Raw genomic sequence first — 22,780 nt, 5'->3', positions numbered from 1 at the left:
GTATGACCAAATCTGTTTCTAGTAGCGATTGCCACAGAAACATCAACAGCTCGGAGTCGTCACTTAATTAGCGAGATACCTTCATCTCCATATATTGTAAACAACTCGGTGCTCCGGGGTTACTTATTTCCATATACTCTTCAAACTTGCTCACACGGGCGTAGAAACAGCGTGTCTTCTCCTTTCCTGTTTTTGAATTGACATATATGTCCTGTTTTGAAATGACATATGATTCTTTAACATATAAAGTTTAAATTTGGTCTAGTAATACAATTAATTTGTATCTCTTTTTCTTGAGTATGTGTTTAGACTGATCTTTTTGCAACAATTTAGTGTAACCCCACGGTGTAAGGGGATAAAAGGTCAATTTTGATTGTATTATGGGCAGCTTCTAACAAAAACCTAAAAAAGTAAAAATGTTTTTCATTGCACTTAATATTTGATATATGACGTTAAATATACCAAATAATAATATATTTTTGAGTCGTGTGAGTGTATTTTTCAAATTGCTTTTTCGAATTTCTTTTTTTCAATTGGGTTTCTAAGTAAAGGTGTTACATAGGTTTTTTTATTTGATGATCAGGGATGATTTTAAAAAACACCCCTTTTTAGGTCTTGCAGACCTGCTTTGTCGCTTTGCGAGGCATCTTGTAATAAAGGAGATTTCAGAAGCGGAGTTTAAGACCCGCCCATCATTCCTATTGGGTGGCGTCATTGTTTATGTTAAACGCTGGCCTCCGATTGAAAATGAGTCTTCTTTGTTACCATCCTGTCTTCTTTTCAGACGGCCCATCCAGACTTGATCGTTTACTTGCTCCGTTACACAGTCAGCGTTCTTGTAGTCGTGACCACTATTTTCTTTCACGCACTTCCCCTTTTGCACCCATGACATCGCAGCACCTTTAATATATTTACTTTAGAACACGGTCCGCTTCAACTATAGCGTCCGCGCTTATTTATTTATTTTACAACGGGGTCTGCTTTCAAGCGGCTACGCTCCTTTACTTTCTGCTGAACTTGCTCCAATAGCAGAGCGCCTTTCTGGTCAGCCGTGCAGCACACAAAAAAGTATCGAACACATGATCACAACAAATACAGCGTTCTGGCAATCACACAATCCCAAATTTGTTTTGGCTTTCCATAATGGTGTACGAATGCTAAAATATAATTATATTCGTAATGCAATTAAAATTTTTACAACGTTTTCACTTGTAAGCTGTTCCCGGTGAAGCCAGGCAAAGGAAATAGGTATGTAAATATTTAAATAGGACATTGTTAAGTGATATACAATTAACATGGCCCCCTTTTCAACCATTATACATTTCTACGCTCCGCTCTAGACACTAATTGCACAAAGGAGTTCTTTCTAATATCTTACATTATAAATCTTTTGATGTTTTGTGGAACAGGGCTTATTTTCAACTTTTTTTTTTAACAAAGATTTACGAGTGTTTTGGGCTTTTTTTCATGCAACATTTCCCTTGTTCTGTGCTTAGATTTATCGCTTCTGGAAACTACAGAGTTTTGCTGAGTCTGTCCGAGCCTGCTGTGAGCAACCAGTTCCTCGGTGAGAGCGACAGCCCCGGCAGAGGAGTGCAGGAGTTAGAGTTCTGTTTTCAGTGGTAGACGAGGTCATGTCATGGCGCAACCTTCCAGTCGATTTCAGACCAAGCCGGTCATCACCTGCCTGAAGAGTGTATTGCTGATCTACACTTTCATTTTTTGGATGAGAGCAGTTACCTATGGAGGAGGGGGTTGTGGGAGGAGGAACATGGATTTGGGAGCACAGGGTAGTGGAAGATTTGAAAGGGGAGAATGTTCCTTTTGTTTCTTAAACTATGGCCCTGTGAACTTGTATTTTTCTAGTCACAGAGGTAACCATGTCCAAATGGAAGCCTGCATTTAAACTTTACAGCTGGAGTTGGCTTCCCTTCCCTGTCTCCTATCCTCGGGGAAATTTTTAGGGGAAGCACTGCATAAGCTGTGACTGTCAACGACCCTCCTCCTTTGCACAATGCCCGAAGGTTGGCTGCGCCTGCCCGCTGCTGTTTATTATTCCTAACTCTGCCCCTACCGGTGTTCGTTTTAGAAAAGGGGGTGGTGTTCGTGGCAGTCTCCCAACCCCCACTTCTTGGCACGTAAAACAAGCATTTGCAAATCAATAGGTCTCGCAATTGTGAGATTTTGAGCTATTGGCGTTGTAAATGACAATACCTTTTATTAATGTGTTTAAAACACCTGCAATTATAAAAGGCATTGCCATTTACAGTACAATAGGTCATAGTTTCTAAAATGCAAGACCTATTGCATTGAAAATGCTTGTTTCCTTGGCCAAAGGGATCGTACTTCGACCCTTTTTTTGATACAGATGTTGAAAGTTCAACATCATATACAATTCTTCTGTAAAAGAATTGTGCTACCCGACAGAACACATAGTAGTTTATAACTAATACATCACCAACTTCGTCCAGGAGAGGAGGGCGCACTTCTCACGGCCGGTGCAAGCAGCGGGGATGGACGCTCCCCCGAAAATAATCTTTCACCAAAAAAGATAATGCATGCACTCGCTTGGTTTATATTCCAGGTTTTATTTAGAGGCTTATGCTAGCACTCCCACACCTACGCGTTTCGACCGCAGGTCTTGGTCAAAGTGTAAACAATTGTCCTACTGTTGTTTCTATAATTTATACCAGATCACCATACTTAGCATGTTAAGATGCATTGTGGGTCTGCTAGTTTTCAAATACATTTTTTAACATTTTTATTAAACTTTATCGTTCATTCACGTGGTAATACACAATTTATGTTCTATATACTCATTTTGAAATTGCACATTAGTGTCTAATTTAATTGTTCATTATTGATCAACAAAGTCATTGTAAATGTCTCCATGGGCCACCTTTATTACAGGATAGTCCTATCAAACATTCCTTCGTGGTGATATTGGATCTATGCATCTGTGCCAACTCTACATAATTCAATACACCTGACTGTGAACTTTAGTCTAACAGAGTTTCATGGGATGAATAATCAAATATTACTATTTCCTCAAAATAATTAAATACACATTTGGTACAGACTGACCTACAGGTCAGAGAATGCTAGGAAGCTGCGCTGCAGTAACATAGTGAATCTGCACCTGATCTTTAATTGTGTTTACTTCTATGTTATCATTCTGTTAGGAATCCTGCTAATCCCATAGTGCACCCCAATAGATTCAATTACTCGACATATTACATTCTGCTCTGTCTACTAAAATATGTATCTTTTTCTAAAAAGTCAAGCATTGGCTGAAAATTATTGCATGTATTGTGGTATTGTGTATGTTCAGTCTCTGCCCTCCATCTCCTTGTGATGCCTGGAACTGCTCACCCTCGCTACCGTGAGAGTCATGTGAGTAAAGGGTGCACTTGGCCCATAGTCAGTCATAGTGAGACAGGCCCCAGGAAATCAGTGGCAACTGAACTTAAACACCATTGTTCAGAGCTCAGTATCCTGTCTGCCCTGTGACAACCTCAAAAGGGGTCTAAGATACATCCTGGCTGAATTTAAGATGAACCTGGATATTTCTTGCATTGAGGATGATGTTTCACAAACAGATAAAGGATGTAAAATAACTTGGAGTACTAATAATCAACAGTGTTTTATTTTGGGAGCATCATTTAAGTTAATACGTGGGTTCAGCAGACCTTGCCCTTGAATATCAAAGTGGATGATTGGGAGTGTTAGACCAGTCAGCCGTAGGGTGGTCTACCCCCAACTTTTTGCCTTCCTCCTCCATTTTTACTGACCTCGTTTATGCTGGCCTTACGACTATGCACTTTACCACTGCTAACCAGTGTTAAAGTGTTTGTGCTCTCTCCTCTAAACATAGTAACAATGGCTTATACCCAAATCACATATTTAATTTAATCATACATCCCAAGTAAAGTGGCACGACCAGTGCCCAGGACCGGTAAATTACTACTAGTGGGTCTGTATCATTGATTGTGCCACCCTTTGAAGTAGCTCTTTAAACATATCTCAGGCCTGTCAAAGCAGCCTGTGTGTGTGCAGTATTAAACTGCCATTTCGACCTGTCAAAATAAACCTTTTACAATGCTCAAATCTTTCTTTTAATACTTATATTTCATCCCTAGGGTAGGCCCTGGACAGCACAGAGGGTAGGGTGCAATGTATTTAAAAAGTTGGACAGGTACTTTTAAGTTTTATATGTCCTGCAGTGAATAACTCTTGAATTTGTTTTTCACTAGTACACGGCCTACCTCTCCCAGTAGATAACATTGGAATGACCTTTTTACATTCTCTAAGTGTCATTTTGAAATGGAAATAGGTAACCAGTTCATGTTTGGTTGCTCTGTAATCAGAATTTAAAATCCTAACTTATGGTGAAGTCTGATTTTAAATTGGTTGGTTGATTGCTTTATTTCGATATGCATATATCATAAAAGCATTACAAAAATATAAAACAGCACATCGTAGAAAGACTGTACATTTTAAAATAGAAGATAAAAACAACAAGTAATCAGAATAAATTGGTTAAAAAAGAATTAAATCGATATAGACAGTCTTTTTAGTTGGATCAACCAGGCCCATTTTAATAATTTAGATACGGCACAGACAATGGGAGGAGCTGTATCTGTTAGTAAAATCCGAAGGGCCACCAAATACTGTCGAGTGCCCAGTTCTCTGCAAAGTGGTTTAAGCCAACGTGATCTAGGGCGCACATAATCCGGGCATTCAAAAAGAAAGTGTCCCACAGTTTCGGGTTTATCAGTACATAGGGCACAGTGGCGAGAAGCCGGCCGAGACATATTCCACCTAGAGCGGAGGTCGGCAAGGGGTAAAGTCCCTAGTCTAAATTTAATATAGAGAGCCCGGTCAATGGCAATGGTAATAATGTCCAAATAGGGCTCAAGGGCAACAACGTCCTTTATTTTCAGATAAGCTGCGGTGGCGTTGCAGTGGCGCTGGTTGCTGATGAGCTTGGTAGAAACCCATTCCCAGTAGAGTTCTTTTAGAGACTCCTTTGGGGGAGCTGAGTGGTTGGACCAGCAAGACCCCAAACCTAGGTCCCCTAGCAGATGTTTAATGTCCCTAAGCCATTTGATCTTCTGCCAACCGTCCGAACACATCACCTCTGCCAGCCCGTCTGCATAGGATTTTAACTCCGGGACCCTCCACAAGCGAGCCCAAAGCAGGAGAGGTCGGAGACGGGCCTGGTCCTTGATTGATTTGCAGCCTGCGTCCATTAGCACCGGGACTGTCGGGGTACTCATCGGAATGGCAAGGAGGTCCTTAATAAATTTATTCTCTGCCTTGGTCAGAGACTCCATTTTGCCTAGGCCCCATAGTTCGGCTCCGTAGAGTGATGCGGATACAGCTCGGGCTTTATAAATGTCTATAATCCGGGCTACACAGTGTTTGGATGAATTGCTGTACTCCTTAAGGAGGGCCCCTCCAACCCTTTTGTGACCAACTGTCATTTTGTTGATATGGGCAGTCCAGCTCATGGCATCGCTCAAACGGATTCCCAGATAGTCGAATTCTGCCACTCTTTCAAGGGGGATAGAGTTCAAAATAGGGGGGCGACCAAGTTTACGGGGGGGTGCATGACTAAATACTTTGTTTTGTCCACATTAATGACAAGTCCTCTGGTAGTGCAGAAATCCTGGAAGCGGTTTAGGAGCTTCTGGAGGCCTTGGGGAGTTTTCGAGATGAGAAGGGTGTCATCAGCGAACAGCAGTGTTTGAATTTTTACGCCACCCAGTGTGGGGGCGTCTGCTGGCTCGCCAAGCAGGTGCTCTACCACCCCATTCACATAGAGGGAGAATAGGGTGGGAGCTAGAACACAGCCCTGCCGGACCCCCCTCACGACCCTGATCTTATCGGTCTTTTCCCCATTCAGCCCCCATCTAACCTGGGCATAGTTGGCATTATGCAATTTAATAAGGAGGTTTAAGATATAAGGGGGCATCCCTAAACTATGCAACACCCTCCAGAGTTCCTCCCTAGGAACCAGGTCAAAGGCAGTCTTCAGATCTATAAAGGCCAAGTAAAGACTGCCTTTGCCTAGCTCCACCACCTTCCAGTCAAGTAACAGGAGCCTAAACACTTGTTTGATGGTTCCTGTTCCTGAGCGAAACCCAGCTTGCATGTCAGACAATATGTGGTTGTCATCCACCCATTGGAGAATCCTCCCCAAAATTGCTTTCCCCGCCACTTTCTGGGTCGAGTCTATAAGGCTTATTGGCCTGTAGTTCCCTGGTAGATCCCGGCAACCCTTTTTAAAAATTGGGACTACCTCTGCCCCTTTCCATAAATCAGGCACAGATCCTCCCTCAATAATGGCATTAAGAAGGGCCGAGATCAGTACCCCCCATTCGCTTGGGTAGGCTCGAAGGAGGTCCCCTGGCAACCCATCCGGGCCAGCAGCTTTTAATGGCACCAGATTTTTAATCAGGTTCGTGACCTCCCGAGCAGAAAACAAATCCATGTCTCTATCCAGGGTATATGGCGGAAGGATGAAGGGGACATTAAGTGAACCTTCAACGGCGGAATAGAGTGTCTTAAAATGGTTAACCCACGTTTGGGCAGTAATGGTGCAGGTCCTCAGTGTGTCATCGGGACGATTCCTGCTGCCCACCAGGTCCCAAAACCCTTTGGCATCTCTCCCTCGACTAGCAGCCAAGAGGTCCTGCCAGTAATTGTCCTCCCACTCCTTCTTGGCATTTTTTTGGCAGAGAGAATAGAGCCTTCTTGCCTCTCTGGTCCTAGTATGTATTTTGGATTTAACTGCTTCAACGAGCAGTGTCTTCGCCTCCCTGCACTTACGATTGAACCAGCCTTGTCTAGCCCGCGGACGGAGTTTCCTCCTATTGGCGCTAACTGGGACAAAAAAAAGGTCACTAATGGCCTGGGTTAGGCTACAGAACCTATCAGTCACCTCCCGCAACCCATCCTCCGGGGAGTCGAGATTTTCTAAGGCTGCAGCTAAAAGCTGCCTTATGATGGAAGTTTTCTCCACTGAGAGCGACAGCTTGGCCCACTTTAGCCGTCGTCCGCAGTTTGAGACCGATGACATATCCGGGGCGGGGTTACGAGCGGTTCCGCTCCCTGTACCAGTTAACCACCTATGCGACAGTGTAAGCGAGAGGAGGTTGTGGTCACTCTCGACGGAGGGTATAATCACCATATCTTTTACCATGCTCCATAGGTTTACATCAAGAAGGAAATAATCTATTCTTGACGTATGCCCAGGCCTGTTGTATGTATGGGCTCCTGCTTTGTCAGAACCAGTCCTGCCATTAGCGGCCCTCAGATCAAACTCCATTAATAGGGAGTTATTCTGAAGCACCACTTCTGTCCATTTTTTAATTGGTCTGAGTTCTAAGGCTGGTATCCCCCACCTATTATCACTTTCCTCTTGATCTTGCGAGATTTCGGGGCCAAGGGGCTCAAAGGTGCAATTGAGGTCACCCGCAACCAAAGTACAGTGCTTATATGGTGAGGATCGAAGCGAAGCTTCCAGGCAGGCAGGCTATAGTTGGGGATTCTCTACCCCTCTTCATACCTCGGGCATAGACGTTAAAGATGTTTAAAATAACACGTCCCTTGGAATTTTTCAGGGAGATGTTAAGAAGGTCCGGACATTTAGTGTCCTGCTCCTCCACCCTGCAGTTAGGTGCAGAAGCCACCCAGATGAGGAGGCCGCCCGAGGGACGACCCCTGCCAGTTTCTGGGTGAACAGCTGGTAAGTGTAATTCTGAAAATTACACTAAAATGACAATTAGAAAGATGGCATTTTCTTGCCTTAACCATTTAGTGTTTGTAGCCTGTACATCGGTCACATGACTGAGAGTAGCTCACAGTTGAGCTTTGTGTCTTGCTCCAAAAAGCCACACACAATAGGGAGCTTAGGTTTGCCTGGATGAGCCATCACTGGCAGGATGGGAGGGAGGAGGTGGGCACAGCCCCACTTGCAATTCAATAGGCTGTGTCCTGCCTCAACACAAAGGGCTGCATACCCATTGTAGTTAGCCTGGAGCCAGGACCGGAAGGCAGAATGCCTGAGGACTACAAAGGGAAACCTGTAGAAGCTTCTCCCCCACTTCCACCACACACCTGGGTATAAAAACTGGACCTCAGACACCAACTCTTCAGGACACTTCTGGACCTGTGGTATTTTACCTGGAAGGACTGCTGCCCTGCTATGCTGACCTGCTGCCCTCTTGCCTGGGAAAGAAGAACTGGACGTACAACTTCATCTTGAACCCAGGTCCCCAGAGTGACTCCAAAGGCTAGTCTGCTGGCCTCCTGATTTGAGTCTCAGGGACATAAAAGGCTCCCCAACATCATGCACCAGACCTGAACCCTGCTGCAGCAAGTTCCTTACCCCCCCCAAGTGGTGTCTCTCAGGTCCTGGACCCTTGCTGTGGCTCAGGGGTGCTTAAATAAAGCTTTTGGGCACTTCACAACGGATGTATGACGATACAACGCATACTTTTACAACGCATACCTTTACAATGCATTTTTACAACGCAACATCCATTACAACGCATTCCATTACAATGCATGCCATTACAACAAATTTTTAAAAACTACCTTTACAACGCATTCAATTACAACGCATACTACCTTTACAATGCATACCATTACAACGCATACCATTCCATTGCATGTATGGTAAGTATTGGATAGTGTAGGGGTAAAAGTTACTATGCTAACTCCAGGGGGTGCAACAGTAGGGTAAGTGTTGGATAGTGTAGGGGTAAAAATTACTATTCTAACTCCAGGGGATGCAACAGTAGGGTAAGTTTTGGATAGTGTAAGGGTACTATGCGTTGTGATGGTATGCGTTGTGATGGTATGCGTTGTGATGACTGCGTTGAAATGACATGCGTTGTAATGGTATGCGTTGTAGTGTCATGCGTTGTAATGGTTGCGTTGTAATGGATCTTGCATTGTAAAGGTTTCGTTGTAATGGTAGTGCGTTGTAAAAGTTGCGTTGTAAAGGTTGTTTCCCCTTCACAACCACAAGCAGGCCCTTTCACACAGAAACCTTGTTGCTTTCACTGAAAATCAACGTGAAGGTCCCTCAGCCCGACTCTTCGTACTGCAGCATTGTCCGCTCGCTGGTACTGCCACCGCAAAGCTCCAGCAACACCCGCCCATGAAACCATAGCTCCTTGCGTTCCACTGACAGTGTCCCACAATGCTTGCTCTGCTGCTCGTGGCCCTCTGCAACCCGAACAGGACTCTTGGCATGAACTTGAGAAGGTAAAACTTCAGCGGGACTAACCTGGAACTGAATCAGACCTACGCCCATCGTGGTCAGCTTGAATGTTTCACTTTGAAGCAGTCCAACTTGACTAGATGACCGTGGTTGCCACTTTATTCTTTAAAAATTTATAACTTAGGTTCTACTGATCAGATTTTTGTTCTTATGGTCTTGCTTTATTTATTCAATTGTACTCTATTTTTCTACTCTTGTGTGGGATCCTTTTGTGGTGTGTTTTCACTGTGTTACTGTTTGAAGTGATCAGCAAATATTTTACACATTGCCTCTAAGTTAAGCCTGACTTCTCTGTGCCAAGCTATCAGAGGGTTGAGCAAAGGTTTATTTGGGCTTTGTCTGTACCTTATCCTGACAATCATTGTGGTTGCTGCTTGACCAGGGCTCACACACTAGTCAACCAGTAACCCAATTTCAAACAAGGAGTACATAGAAAGAGTGTCTCTGGAAGTCTGTAGTCAATGTAGTGCATGGAGGGCACCTAAGTACCCGTTGATTGGGTAGTCAACCTGCAACATTGCAAGGGTGAGAAAAACCTGTAGTTTTTTATGGTACCGCAGGAGTAGAGAAGATGCATTTCCTCCCCATTGTGCAGAAGGTTCAGCTTTTAACTTCATTAGTATTAGTATGTGAAGTTATGGATAGTTTGAGTCCGTAAACACTCCAACATTTCTTACTTTCCTAGGATTTGCTGTTCGAGCAGCTGTTCCGCTGTGCACAAGTCATGATCAAAGTTTTTGCAGAGTTTAGTGAGTTAGATATTTAATTATCATCCATTCGTCGGTCGCAAAAGCACTCATCTAGTCCAGATGTACTAATGTCCAAGAGCTTTCCAGTTTTAGTATGATTCGCTTGCCTTCTCTGTACTTGTAACTTATGATATTGAAAGCACTGATAAGATCAGGTAAAGGGGGCAGGGAACGGGGTAACAATCGAACAAAAGTATAAAAAAAAGTTAGCCTTATGGAATGCCTTAATGTGGGGTGGGAGGGGCAGAGAGGAAAAGTGGCAATGTTACAAAGCTTTACTAATCTTTGAGAGAAGAGATTTATTTTAAAATATTTCTTTGTATGCTTACTTCGTAAAGTGTCTGATGATGAAGTCAAAAGATGAGCCTAGGTACAGATGTAGTGGCACAGCCACTCCATCTTTGCCACGGTTAGTACAGATCATGCTTTATGGCTAGCAATGCTGTCTCTGTGCCCCTGCCTCTGCAGAAACCAAACTGAGAAAAGATCGCTCTCCTCATAAAAGTGGATATCCGGGCTTTCTATTAGTTTACTAATAATTGACCATTTGAAATCAGTTTGTACTTATCCAGGTTTGATGACTCGATGTTCTTTTTGAAAGTTACTCGAGAGGTGGGTAGTTGTGCTTCAATGTGAGAGAAAGACTTCCCAGTGTCAGTGCACTATGAAATACAGTCACCCAACCCTAGCCTATGCTATATTGTTTTATGATTAGCACCAGACCAGGGTGTCTACCCATTGGTTGGCCCTTTCTGCTTAGCAACTGGCTGAGCTGCACATTTTTATGCTGTATGCATTATTTGGTACATCCAACATAGACAAATAAAATGAAATCCATCCTTAATCTTCCATTCTCTTGGGAGTCGGATCCAGCTACATAAACGATAAAATAAATAAAATTCAACTCAACTAGACTGATTTTACTACACTAGGAACCAACAGAAAGGTATTATATGAAACAGTTTAATGGACGAAAACGTATATACACACATTTTAACGGGTTAAGGAAAATGTAAATTAGAAACTGCAGGGCACAAAAGTATTGAATCTGCAATCCAAAGGTAACGATAAAATTGCCCTCCCTTCCTTATTGCAACTGTAAATAATTTGCATCTCAGAACAACGAAAAGGGAATTGCAGACAAATCACAGAGCAGCTATAATAAAGCTGTGTTTTTATCTGACGACAAAACTGCAGCATCATATTAATTTAAAATCCTCTGCAGTTGAGCTGGTGGCCAGAGTGATCATTCTACAGCACAAACTGCCCCAATTATTAGTATGTCAGTATTCAGTCAGATATGCATTGGCCTGCCTCTTGATCCCATGCAGGATGCAACACCTAGGAATTGTCCCAAGCAAACCATATCTCTGCAAGTCCAGTTTTGGGTTGTAGTTGCTCTCTAAAGAAAGTGTATGGCCTTAAAAAGAAATCTTAATGACTATAAAAACAGGAAAACACCCTGCTATGAGCAAAACATAGTTCATATAAAGCACCTATTCATACAACAGAATCACATGTATTATGATCCATCAGCATTTTAACTATTCTACAATAGAATACAATATTACTTCCTGTTGGGAAATTGTTGAGGACGCACAGATCAAAAGTTGGGCAATATCTGGCATTGTTGTCTTGCATCAGAAAATATTTGGACTAAGAAACTTTGCCTTATTCTGATTGCTGTGTCTTCTCCACAGCTGCCTTAGCTCCCAGATTTAGGACCCGATTCATCTAAATGCTTGTGTAGAAGAGAGTTGAGGGCATATACATCAAATTTGAGTACACAACTCAAAACAATATATCATATAGATCTCTGCCAGGTATGAGATTACAACCACATTTGTTCTGAGGCACTTGGTTACAGCATCCACTCACTACCTGTAAGCCTGTACATAAGATGTGTTTGAAGATATCTGCCTGATCTCTTTATCAACTGAGCAACGGGAGCCTGAATATAGTCAGGAAGAACTGTGGTCCCTAGATTAGCTATTTTCCATAATATATTGGCAGCTCTGCCAACAAACAGGATATACTGGCAGTCCTAAAACCCACGCTTCCATATGAATGTACTTTCCTATTCAGTTTATTTACCTATTTAGAATCGATCTGCTGCATCAAATGATAATAAATATATGGGAATACATTAGGGCACACCTTTGTAGATGATGCATCAATTGGCAAACAGTGGAGTAAATCTGACACCAATGGCCAACTAGTTTGAAGGTTGCAAAGAGAGAGAGACACATCCACTAAAAAGAAGTAAAGAAGCATATCAACATCTTCTGAAAGAAATGTATTGTCCATAACCAATGAACAACAAATCTTCCAAAGTTGTGTTGCAATAGAGCTACAGAAGTATGGATGTTGGATAACTACTGTGATGTGTTCTGTTGCACTGGTGGAGTTGGAGGAGATGATAGTTCAAGGCCAGCGTCTTGAACTATTATTTTTTCACCTACTTAGTTTCAGTTTATAACTCTAGAATGGGTCTGCAAATGTTCTCCTTTTCTGCATCAGAAATTAGTAGGAGTTTAAAGATTTGCCTTTCTATAGTGAAGAAAGGGGTTCCACCACTTGCTCACGTAGCATGGTGTACATTTCCTCCTGCCGACATGTGTAATGAAAGAGTATTTGACAGAATTACCAAAGGGGAAATTTCAACTTCACGGAATATCCATTCAGCACAATATTCACCATATACTTACGTTTTTTTTTTCACACCTCTTCCAAATTATGGAAAACGGTCTGTATTAGTAGTGTATGCTATAAGATTGGGATGAGCGTAGGTAATATTTTGCGTTGGTAAGTAGCTATTGTGCTGCTGCAGAAGAGTGATGACTACTTCTCTTTATTATGCCTGTCTTCTAGATTAAACCATTTCGGTTGGTAACAATTATCCAAGGGTTTATGATGGGTCCTGTAAAATAAGCTCTTTTTCTCATGATGTTTGTAATGTTTCACAAAGTGTTGCTAGAAGAACTTTTGCCTTAAGCAAAGGTGCATTTCATTTTGCTGAGCCTTTGCCAAAATGTATGGTTCATTACTGTAAATCTATTCCAGATGTAGAGGAGAGCATATCTCAATGAGATCTAGCCAAGTTGCATTGCCAGTGTTATTTATCTTCTAGGTTTTTGGAGAATGCAAAAGCTAAGGGGTATTGAATGGACTTTGGGTTGTACAAGACCAGTATATTGAAGAATGACTCCTAGTTCAAGAATTTACAATATTATATAGCAATCCTCTTGAAGTAGAATCATTGTCTTCCTAGAAATTGGAAGTTTCTCTCAGGGTTGTTAGGCTTTTATTTTCAGACAGGGTTTTATTTCAATGCCTGAACCGAAAGAGGTATCGCTTTTCGTCATTAGTCCCCGTTGTAAAAGGCACGTTTGTCTCAGTGGAGAAAAGATAACATTGTGTGAATTTTGGGCTCATGTTATGTCAGTGGCCTTTTACATGCAAAAAAAGGTTGATATTTAAGATGTCTTCGAAGTTGATTGAGGTCTTAAGTTGAGTGGGAAGTTCTCAGATGATATTCCTCAATCTCATAAATGCCTTGCCCTCAAATGGGGCTTCGAAGACGAACGAAAGGACAATAAAATCATGGCTGGCTATCATTTCCACAATGCTCATTGACTCAACTTTAACAGAGAATGGTGGAAACGGCATATGTTGATTGCGACATTATTACAATCACCCCAACGAGGATTAAGAGAAATGAGTAGCATACTCTGAGGTAGAAGGGGCCTTCCAATAAGCACATCACAGGGGCGGCTCTAGGTTCATGGCGGCCCTAGGCATGGAGCATAGGTAGGGGGCCCCGGAAGAGGGGGTCCGGGCAGAGCAGAGCGCGTAGGCCAGAGAAGAGGGGGGGGGGTTCAGGGTGTTTGGAAGTAGAACAGAGCCGGAGGCCGCCAAATCCCTGCCAGGGGCAGCCACGCAAGTATGTATCCATCCTCAAAGGATTATTATATTAAGGATATATATTGGCGCAGTGGCCCCTGGGGTTTGGTGGCCCTGTGCAGGTGCACAGCTTGCACATGCCTAAGGCCGCCCCTGCACATCAGAACATTGAGATACTGGCATAACCTTATAGGACAAACTCATTTTACTAATAGCCTACTAGTTTCTTGGTCTTTTTAGTCACACTGAACAGTTTCTAAATTAAATCACAAAATATCACAAACTGAGAACCCCTTAGGCATTTTGCAGTTAGGTTATAAGCGTCTTTTTGATTTCTTTTATTTTCACATGTCCAGTATTTCGGGAAACATAAAAGTATTCTCCCGGGGGAAAGCATAAATGGTAGACAGGCAGCGACAACACAGTATTCTCAGTAAAACAAAATCATTGTAAAGGAGAAAAAATGAAATGTTTAATAGAGTAAGTTATAAAACAAAGTAAACTAGACAATAAGAAAAATAGAAATAAAAAGGCAAGCACAAACTCAAAGTCAGTGAGTGGTAGCAATCAACCTTGAAAAAGTATCCAGTATTCCTAACATGAATGGTAAAACGGACAGAGTTCACTGCTCAAAGTTCCTACTCACAGGAGCTGAAAAAGGAACTATAGCTCCAACTGCCAGTACTATGCAGTGAAGCTGTTAGTCCACTTAAAAGAGCAGTGCTCCGTTTAGCTATTTCAAACTGATGCCCTGTTTTCCTCTACAAAGTAGTGAGTTTAAATCAGCCCTCTTTTTTTAACTCCAATTTAGGGACAATTAAGTAGCTAATGTTGAATGACTTTAATTAAAAAAAAGCTTAAATACATTTACTAAATGCTGTCCACAAAAGGGTACTGCAACAAATAGTAGAATACAGCTTCTCTTTCATGAGTACCATGTATCTCTCACACAAAAAGAGATCTTGTATTCTGATTGCCTCTAATAAAGGGCCGTGATGAATGGGGGTGCATTTGACTTTTAGTTTTGGAAAGGGCCATATCTTCCTTATAATGATAACTAGACAAATGTGTTTTCAATTTGCATTGATTGTCTCAGAAGATGATGAATACCAGCATTTCTTACTCACACCTATTAGGCCATTTTGTGAGTGTAAGTCCCTGGAGAAGTAGAGGCCAAACCATTCTCATCCTCCTTTATCTAAACTGAGTCAGTGCTTCAATCCTTAGAAAAGATCACCTGACTGCAGCTGAATCAGTCTCTAGAGCTACATAAGACCTCTTTCTTGCTCAACCTAATAAATCACAAGCTTAATCCTATTCCTCAAGTAATGACATCTGGTAGGACGGATGTATGGGACTAAGGCTTTATTAGTTTAAAGAGGAGAAAACTGGTGAGGCCAAAAGCAAAAAGAAAAACCTATGCAATATATTTCTTTTACACTTGAAAGTAGATGTTGAGTATACCTTAAAAAACATACCTTCACTTGACTTCTTCAGGACTTTAAATTTATTAAGAAGTTTTTTCAACTGCTCTCTCACCACTGTTGCTCGAACCAGACCTTTATAATTTAGGAAGTGCTCTTGACACCACTGGGAGCTTTTGTTGTACTGCAGGGTAAAATAATAATACACTTATGAATTATCAGAAATTTGTGTGAGTTATGTGCATGTTCCGCAAGTGGAGTGGTGGACACAAAGAAAAGCATCATTTTAGCGCAAGCGTTAGAAGTGTGCAAGTTTAACAAATTCAGTTAGAAAATCCTGAGCTATACGATTAAATAATAATAAACATAACTAAAGTAACAAAATTAATTAAAAACATGTACTAAAAAAGTTACAAAATAGCATGACTGTCACAGGATGGAAATTTCAGCACATTTACTCTGATTTATACCATATGATCTGTGACCAAACGTCTGACTCACATCTTCCTAGATAGACTCTCTCATCCTCATGAGTACCGAAAGAACATTCAAATCTTTCAAAATGGCTCAATTTCAAAAAGGCATTGCCTCTCCATGAAAAGGCTGAGCACAAGGTTTAAATGGTATTCTAATTAGGTTATATGCTACCTCTGAACAATGAATATCACTTAGACAAGACCCATTTTCTAATTAACATTCACATATGTAAATTATTTATCTGTTTGCAGACTTGGAAAAAACCCCAGAAGATATCTCATGTACTCAAGAATTATCACTCTGTCCAGGGCCTATTTTGACATATCAAGAAGCTTGTGAGATTTTATTTTAGTGCTTGGATTTAAACAATTTTGCTTACGTTCACAACTTACCATTCATTGGACTATGCAAGACATCAAAGTGCAGGGACATATTTTTTAAACTCCGGTTACGAGTTCATCACCCTGCTTTAGTAAGGCATTAAATTATTTAAGATATTCCTTAGAATTGTTAAGAAGATATTGTCGACTCTCTTTTCAAAATCACTTCAAGCACAATTAGTAGTCACACTTCCTGCATTACAATTTCTTTACATTTTCTCAAAGTAATTAACCAAAAATGAAGTGGGCCTATCTCTAACAATCATTAATTGAGGAGTTGGGAGACATTTTTTATCTTATAAACCAAATTACTAAATTATCATTCTGCCACCTAATGCATTATATGCATTTTTCTTGAACTATTTTTGATTTCACACAGACAAAACAAAAACAAAGTGATCTACTCATGACAACAAACCCCATTTAATTGCAATTAGAAAAACTCTGACTGTTGTAGACTGTAGAATGCCATAGCAGAGGTTGAATTTATATAGCAATGAGACAATATGGTATTATAATAGGATGCTTTAACCTGGGACATCCAAGCATAAATTCTTTCAATAACTAAAACGACTAGGCTCATTCCTTTACTCCATTAAGCCTTAGCTAATACTAAGAGAGTAGATATGCTGCTGACATCCTGAATAATCTGAATAGGAATTTTCTATTTTACATTCAAAGCTCTGTGTACATTAAGGTCTGACTTAGGCTTAGCTATTACAAATGTTTAAACCAATGATTTTGAACCTCAGAGGGTGAAGAATTTGGGTAATACTAAAACTGATCAACATGATTTTTTAGCAGAAGATAGGAAGTCCTTGTCTATCATGTGCGTATGAACACAAAACCTCTGGAACAAGTTACGAGTTACAAAAGGATGAACTTTCTTGAACTGATGATTAACCTGCAAGGCAGCTACAATCATTCTCCTTTTAGTGATAGTTCAATGAATTCCCTCTGAATAATGGTATTTTTGACCCCAGTTAATATCAGGGCATGAGTCGTTTGAAGAAGAAACTCAGGCATATGGTGAGAATAGAAAAGTTGAGGAACACTATGTCTAATGGTCAAAGGTTTTTGGTGTGGCCCCTCAATCACCAAGTACAAATGGGATCAAGATATACTTAGGCGTGCATATAGTGTTTAAACCAAGTATGCAAGATAAACTAATCGGTATCGAACGTATGTGGTTAGGTAGCCCGGTCGAAAATGTCCGCCACCCCAATATGAATATACCTCGACACATAAGGTGTTTCTATAACTTCGATTAAAGATGTGATGTCTCGTTTTTACTAAGGAATTGAGGAGATATAGATAAGAGAGAGCGATGTTGCACCAATAAATAAAAAACGAGCGCAAATACAAGTTTGGAAAATCATCCCATTCTAAGATGGTGGCCGCATTCAGGCGATAGCATCAGTGGAACCCACGTGACGTTGTTCGCCTTTGAAAATGAACGCGGTAGGAGCGCGAGAACAGAGGTTGAGATAGATCTCTCCGTGAGGCTCCGACCGGTAAGGAGAGGAGGGGAGAGGTTGTGCAAAGGGGTTCACGCTAGCAAGAAACGCGGATGGATGACAAGAACTACTACGATATTGACACACTGTTTTTGTTTCCTCCCACTTAATCCCTGCGCTTTACCTTATTACGGGGTTTATGTGTCCCAGATTGATACAACGACCGAGAGCTGAAGGGAGACTCACATGAGGGGTTCTTCCGGCCGTTTTTAACTTGACCTTATAGCTGGTAGGAGATACGGTGGCTGACTAAGGGTAAATTTGATTAACGGTTGAGTCATTGTTTTGAGCAGTGGTGTGTTGAAATTATGCGTACAAACATGGGCAATTTTCTAGTGCATACTGTAATTTGTAATTTTTATTTTTGACAGTCCTTGTGAATGGTGTGTCCAACTTTGATGCAGTGGCGAAAAATATTTTGGCCCTGAAGAAATTGCCTAAAAAGTTCCAGGCAATGAAACATGTTGACTTATGGTAATGGTATGCATGTTTAGCAGCCAGCCTAGCTTTTTAATTAGATAGGTTGCACGCAATGAAAGAATAAAAGTGCAAGTAGCGTGTACAACTATTGATCTTATGCTACACTATTTAAATATTACTTTTCACTCTTTTTACTCTCTACACTGCACTTACTGTTCTGTTGGACACATTTCTTTTTGGCTTAATGACCGCCAATGATGATAACAGGGCTTATCTGGTGAGTACCTATCAGGTATCCCGATGGTGGTTCGCCCGTGAGGGGTCATTTTGCCTATGCACATTTTTTTCACTCACAGTGTGAATGTTATTGGACGTATTGTAACTTTACGTATACACCAGCATTTCTGTGCACACGGACTGTCATAATTGGGATGGAGATTTTGTTTTACTAAATGGGCAAATGAACGTGATACGCTCTACCCCAAACATATAAAAGATAGGGGAGAAAATTGCAAAATTACAACACGCTGTACACGTTCAAACTCAAATTCAGCTGCCTTAAAGAACCGGGTCATGTTGTGCTAATGATTCCTTGAGAATGGCCCAGGAGAGGTCATTTTGGGGGTGGTTAACCCAGGGGGGAATTACCAATCATTGACTCGGAATGTGATGCTTTGGGATTGATGCCGGTTAAAAGACTGCAGCATTAACACCAAACAACTGTTGAAAGATACCCCAAACATATTTTATATACTTAGTAAAACTGTGACTTTATTTTTTAAATGCCACTTTGAGTCAGATTTCAGATTCAGTTTTTTATTATTTCTTTGCACGATTAATCATAAAAATAATTGCAAATCATCCATGAAAAAAAGACAAAATAGAAACAATCTATCACAACAGGAGTCACCAGTAATTGTATAGTCCTATCAAATAACTGATTCTGCTAAAGAGAACCCATCAGTAAGATATAACATTAGTCACAGGATTTTAGGACATAAAATGTCAGGGCTGGCGGGTAACTGATACAGATATAAAGAAATACATATAATATAGCCTAAAATTCGCAAACCCATGAGACCATAATTAAAATATAATCGAATAAAAAGAATCGCAACTAACTTGTATAAACTTTATTAAAGTGTTATTGCAGTCAAACTCTACCTATGTTGGCAGCTACAGTGCAAACAGAAAGAAATGCAAATCATGGTTGACTAAGAATTCGCTAGAGGCAAATGACAACTACAACACTAATACATATGCAAAGACTGCGGTGCAAAATAACTAGAAAGATCAATACGTAATAAGGAATAGTGAGGATCACGTTAAATATAAACATCTCCCCTCGAGAGCAATTCGAATACAAATGCTATCCACATAAAAGTCTGCAAATACCAATAAATCAAAATCTGGGATTGAGAAACTCATTCTAATACATGTGCAAAGGCCACAGTGCAAAATAGCAGAAAAATTCATGGCCTTACGAAGACAGTAACAGTTTGTGTCAAAGTCATATTAGCGACGAAAATTTCACCTAAAAAATAATTAAAGTGCATGTGCTCTTCACATCAAAGTGTGCAAATACAAACAGTAATTTTAGATGCCAGAGCAAAAGAAGGCAAATGACATGATTAAAATAGGGCTATTTACTGAGGTCCATTAAAATACTACCTAAACGTTGATTGAATAAGAGCAAATTAATATTGAGCAAACTACTAGCTGCATGAAGACGCAGAACTCAGCATAGTTGTCGCAAACTACATACATTTTTTAAATCTTGCAGTTAGCTGACACGACTCACTCTTCAGGCATTCTTCAACTACAACTTTGCAGGATTTAATGTTCAGATGTCTAAAAATGGGTACCTGCCAATAGCGCCTAGGGCGGGAAAGAAATAGGTAGAGGACAATCAAGAGTCAACCTAGGCAGCCACCTCTCCAAGAAGAAGCAGGTCAGCGCAGTCTCTGCATGCTTCTTCACCCTTCAAATGCTCAGGAAGGTCTTCAGATGGCTCCCACTGAAGACCAGGCAAACTGTCACACAAGCTTTCATCACCCGTAGACTAGACTACGTTATTTATTTATTTATTGGATTTGTAAGGCGCTCAGCTACCCAAAAAGGATTTCCCGGCGCCATAGCGGACAGAGAGCAAGAACGTGGGGCAGTAAGCTGAAGTTATTAATCAAAAAGCCAGGTCTTAAAAGTTTTGCGAAAGTGGGTATAATTAGTTTCTTTGCGAATGTTAGAAGGCAGGGTATTCCAAAGGGAAGGGTCGAGGTAGGAGAAAGATCTCCCACCCATTCTGGAGAGTTTGACCCTGGGTACAACAAAGTTGCCCTTGGTTTTAGATCTTAAGTGACGGGAAGGAACATAGGGACAGACGAGTGCTTGGAGATATTGAGGGGCAGTGCCTGCCTTGATTCTAAACATATAGCTCAGGGCTTTGTACTTGATACGGTTCTCCACCCTGAGCCAATGTAAGTCCTTCAAGTGTCCAGAAATGGGGGAGGCCCTGGGGATTCTGCAGAGGAGTCTTGCTGCAGAATTCTGAACTAACTGAAGTCTGCTGATCACAGCTTTATAAGAGCCCAAATATTAGATGTTGCCGTAGTTGAGCCGTGAAGTAACGAGGGCATGGACCACGGTTTTTTGAGTAGAGCTAGGCAGCATCCATAGAATTTTCTTGAGCCATTTTAGGATGGTAAAGCATAACGCTGTCACTTTAACGGTTTGTTGGTGCATGAACAATGAGTCGTCAACAATGACGCCCAGGTTCTGAACATGGCTAGCAGGTTTGGGGAGGTTACCCATCTCATCCGGCCAGTGAGATGGACACCAAAGGTCTTTCTGCTTACTCAGGATGAGAACCGAAGTCTTCTCACCATTCAGCTTCAGGTGATTTTGGGTCATCCAATTGGAAATGTTACTGGGGCCTTGTTTTAAACAAGAGGGTGCCAAGGGGTTGGAATTAGAGAGCGAAAAGATAATCTGAGAATCATCAGCATGTGTGAAAGGAGTTAGGCCAGCCTGGTCCGCAATGTCAGCCAAAGGTCTGACGTACAGGTTGAATAGCAGTGGGCTAAGGATCGAGCCCTGAGGCACCCCATGAGGTGATGCGTAAGTTTTTGAGCAAGCTGTGGCCGAGAAGATTTGGAATGTACAAGTGCCCAAAAAGGAGATCAACCAGTCCAGAGCAGAGCCGCATATGCCAAAGGAACGTTGGAACTACCATGGAACTCAGGACAAAACTCCAGTCTATCCAGAACACTGTAGTCAGACTCATCCTCAACCTACCCAGGCGGACTCATATCACCCCCTCACTTCAGGAAACTCCACTAGCTACCAGTTGCGAAGAGATACTATTTCAAGCAGCTCACCCACGCTTACAAGGCACTACACAACAAAGGTTCAGCGTACCTCAAAACTCGAATGAACTTCTACCTACCCAAAAGGAAACTCCGCTCCGAATCCCTCTTCCTAGCAGTCACAGGTCGCATCTGCTGGACCAACAGTGAAGGCCGCTCCTTCTCACACTTGCCTGCTAAGACCTGGAGCAACCTCCCCCTGCACCTCAGAGCATCTCAATCGCTCCAGCTGTTCAGGAAAGATTTCAAGACCTGGATGTTCAACCAATAGGTGAGCCACGAGATCGCTCTACCAGGGCCTCAGGACCCTCACGGGTGATGCAGTCAAGCTCTACAAATCTGATTGTTTCATTTATTGATATATCAACATTCCCTGCATAAAACATCCTGATGCCCAGTTAATTGCCCATACGTACATGCTTTCAAAAGGATCAGGCTAAGCCGCAACCAAAGTAGTTGTGTCTTGACTATAAGTATGACAGCAGGCTTAATGGTCGATGCATATCCACAGTTAGATGAGCATGCGCTTTAGTATGAATAACTTGTAGGTCATCATAAGGTGGCAAGAGCCTAGCTTGTGTCAGCAGTATTTTTTATTTTTTTATTTTTCAATTGAACAATTAGCACAATACAGTTCTTACAATGAGCATCTCCCATAGTCAATCTCATGTAGTTGAAGTACATGGACGTCATAAACAAGGCCACTCCCCTCCCCCATTTGACTAGTGTAGACTTGTATTTGCCACTTGTAACTTCACGTGACGGTTGTATGGATACGTTTGGGATCGGGGAACAATAATAGGGGAGCACCAGGAATGTTGGCGAGGGAGAGACTCTGTCGGGCCCCCGTATAGGAGTCCCCTGTGTTGTTTGCGTTATGGGCTGTTGTGTCTCTCCTCCCGTGTCCAGCCCAAAGTGTTTCCTACAGGGGTCCCATATCTTGTGGAATTTCTTTGGACACCCCCTGCTATGGTATGTGGTTTGCTCGGCTGTCAAATATATGTCCATTCTCTCGTCCACTCCTATATAGTGGGTTTATCAACCACCCCCTATCTCCTGGCAATATCCCTCTTGGCGACTACCAGCCCAAGAGAGGCGAAAATTAGTTGTGGCCTGGTGACGTCAACCTCGCTCAGTATCCCTCGTATCACGAAGCATGATTTCATCGGCAACGTCACCCCCAGGACTGTTTTAGCAGCCCAACCACCTGCACCCAGTATGTCTGAAGTTCGGGACACGCCCAGATGGTG

At 41.8% G+C, this 22,780-nt stretch overlaps 1 protein-coding gene across 1 annotated transcript in view; it reads right to left on the bottom strand.

Annotated features, from left to right (window-relative positions):
- Positions 1-22,780, bottom strand: part of DHX35 (DEAH-box helicase 35) — a 593,749-nt gene that overhangs the window by 72,420 nt on the left and 498,549 nt on the right. The window contains exon 18 of the mRNA XM_086932268.1: positions 15,426-15,555. Within this exon, the coding sequence (XP_086788394.1) occupies positions 15,426-15,555 (130 nt within the window). The remainder of the gene's footprint in view (positions 1-15,425; positions 15,556-22,780) is intronic.

Source organism: Lissotriton vulgaris, chromosome 7, assembly GCF_964263255.1.
Source record: "Lissotriton vulgaris chromosome 7, aLisVul1.2, whole genome shotgun sequence".
In the NCBI taxonomy this organism is placed as follows: Eukaryota; Metazoa; Chordata; class Amphibia; order Caudata; family Salamandridae; genus Lissotriton; species Lissotriton vulgaris.
Note: the sequence above shows the minus strand (reverse complement) of the source record. Positions and strands in the feature narration are given on the sequence as shown.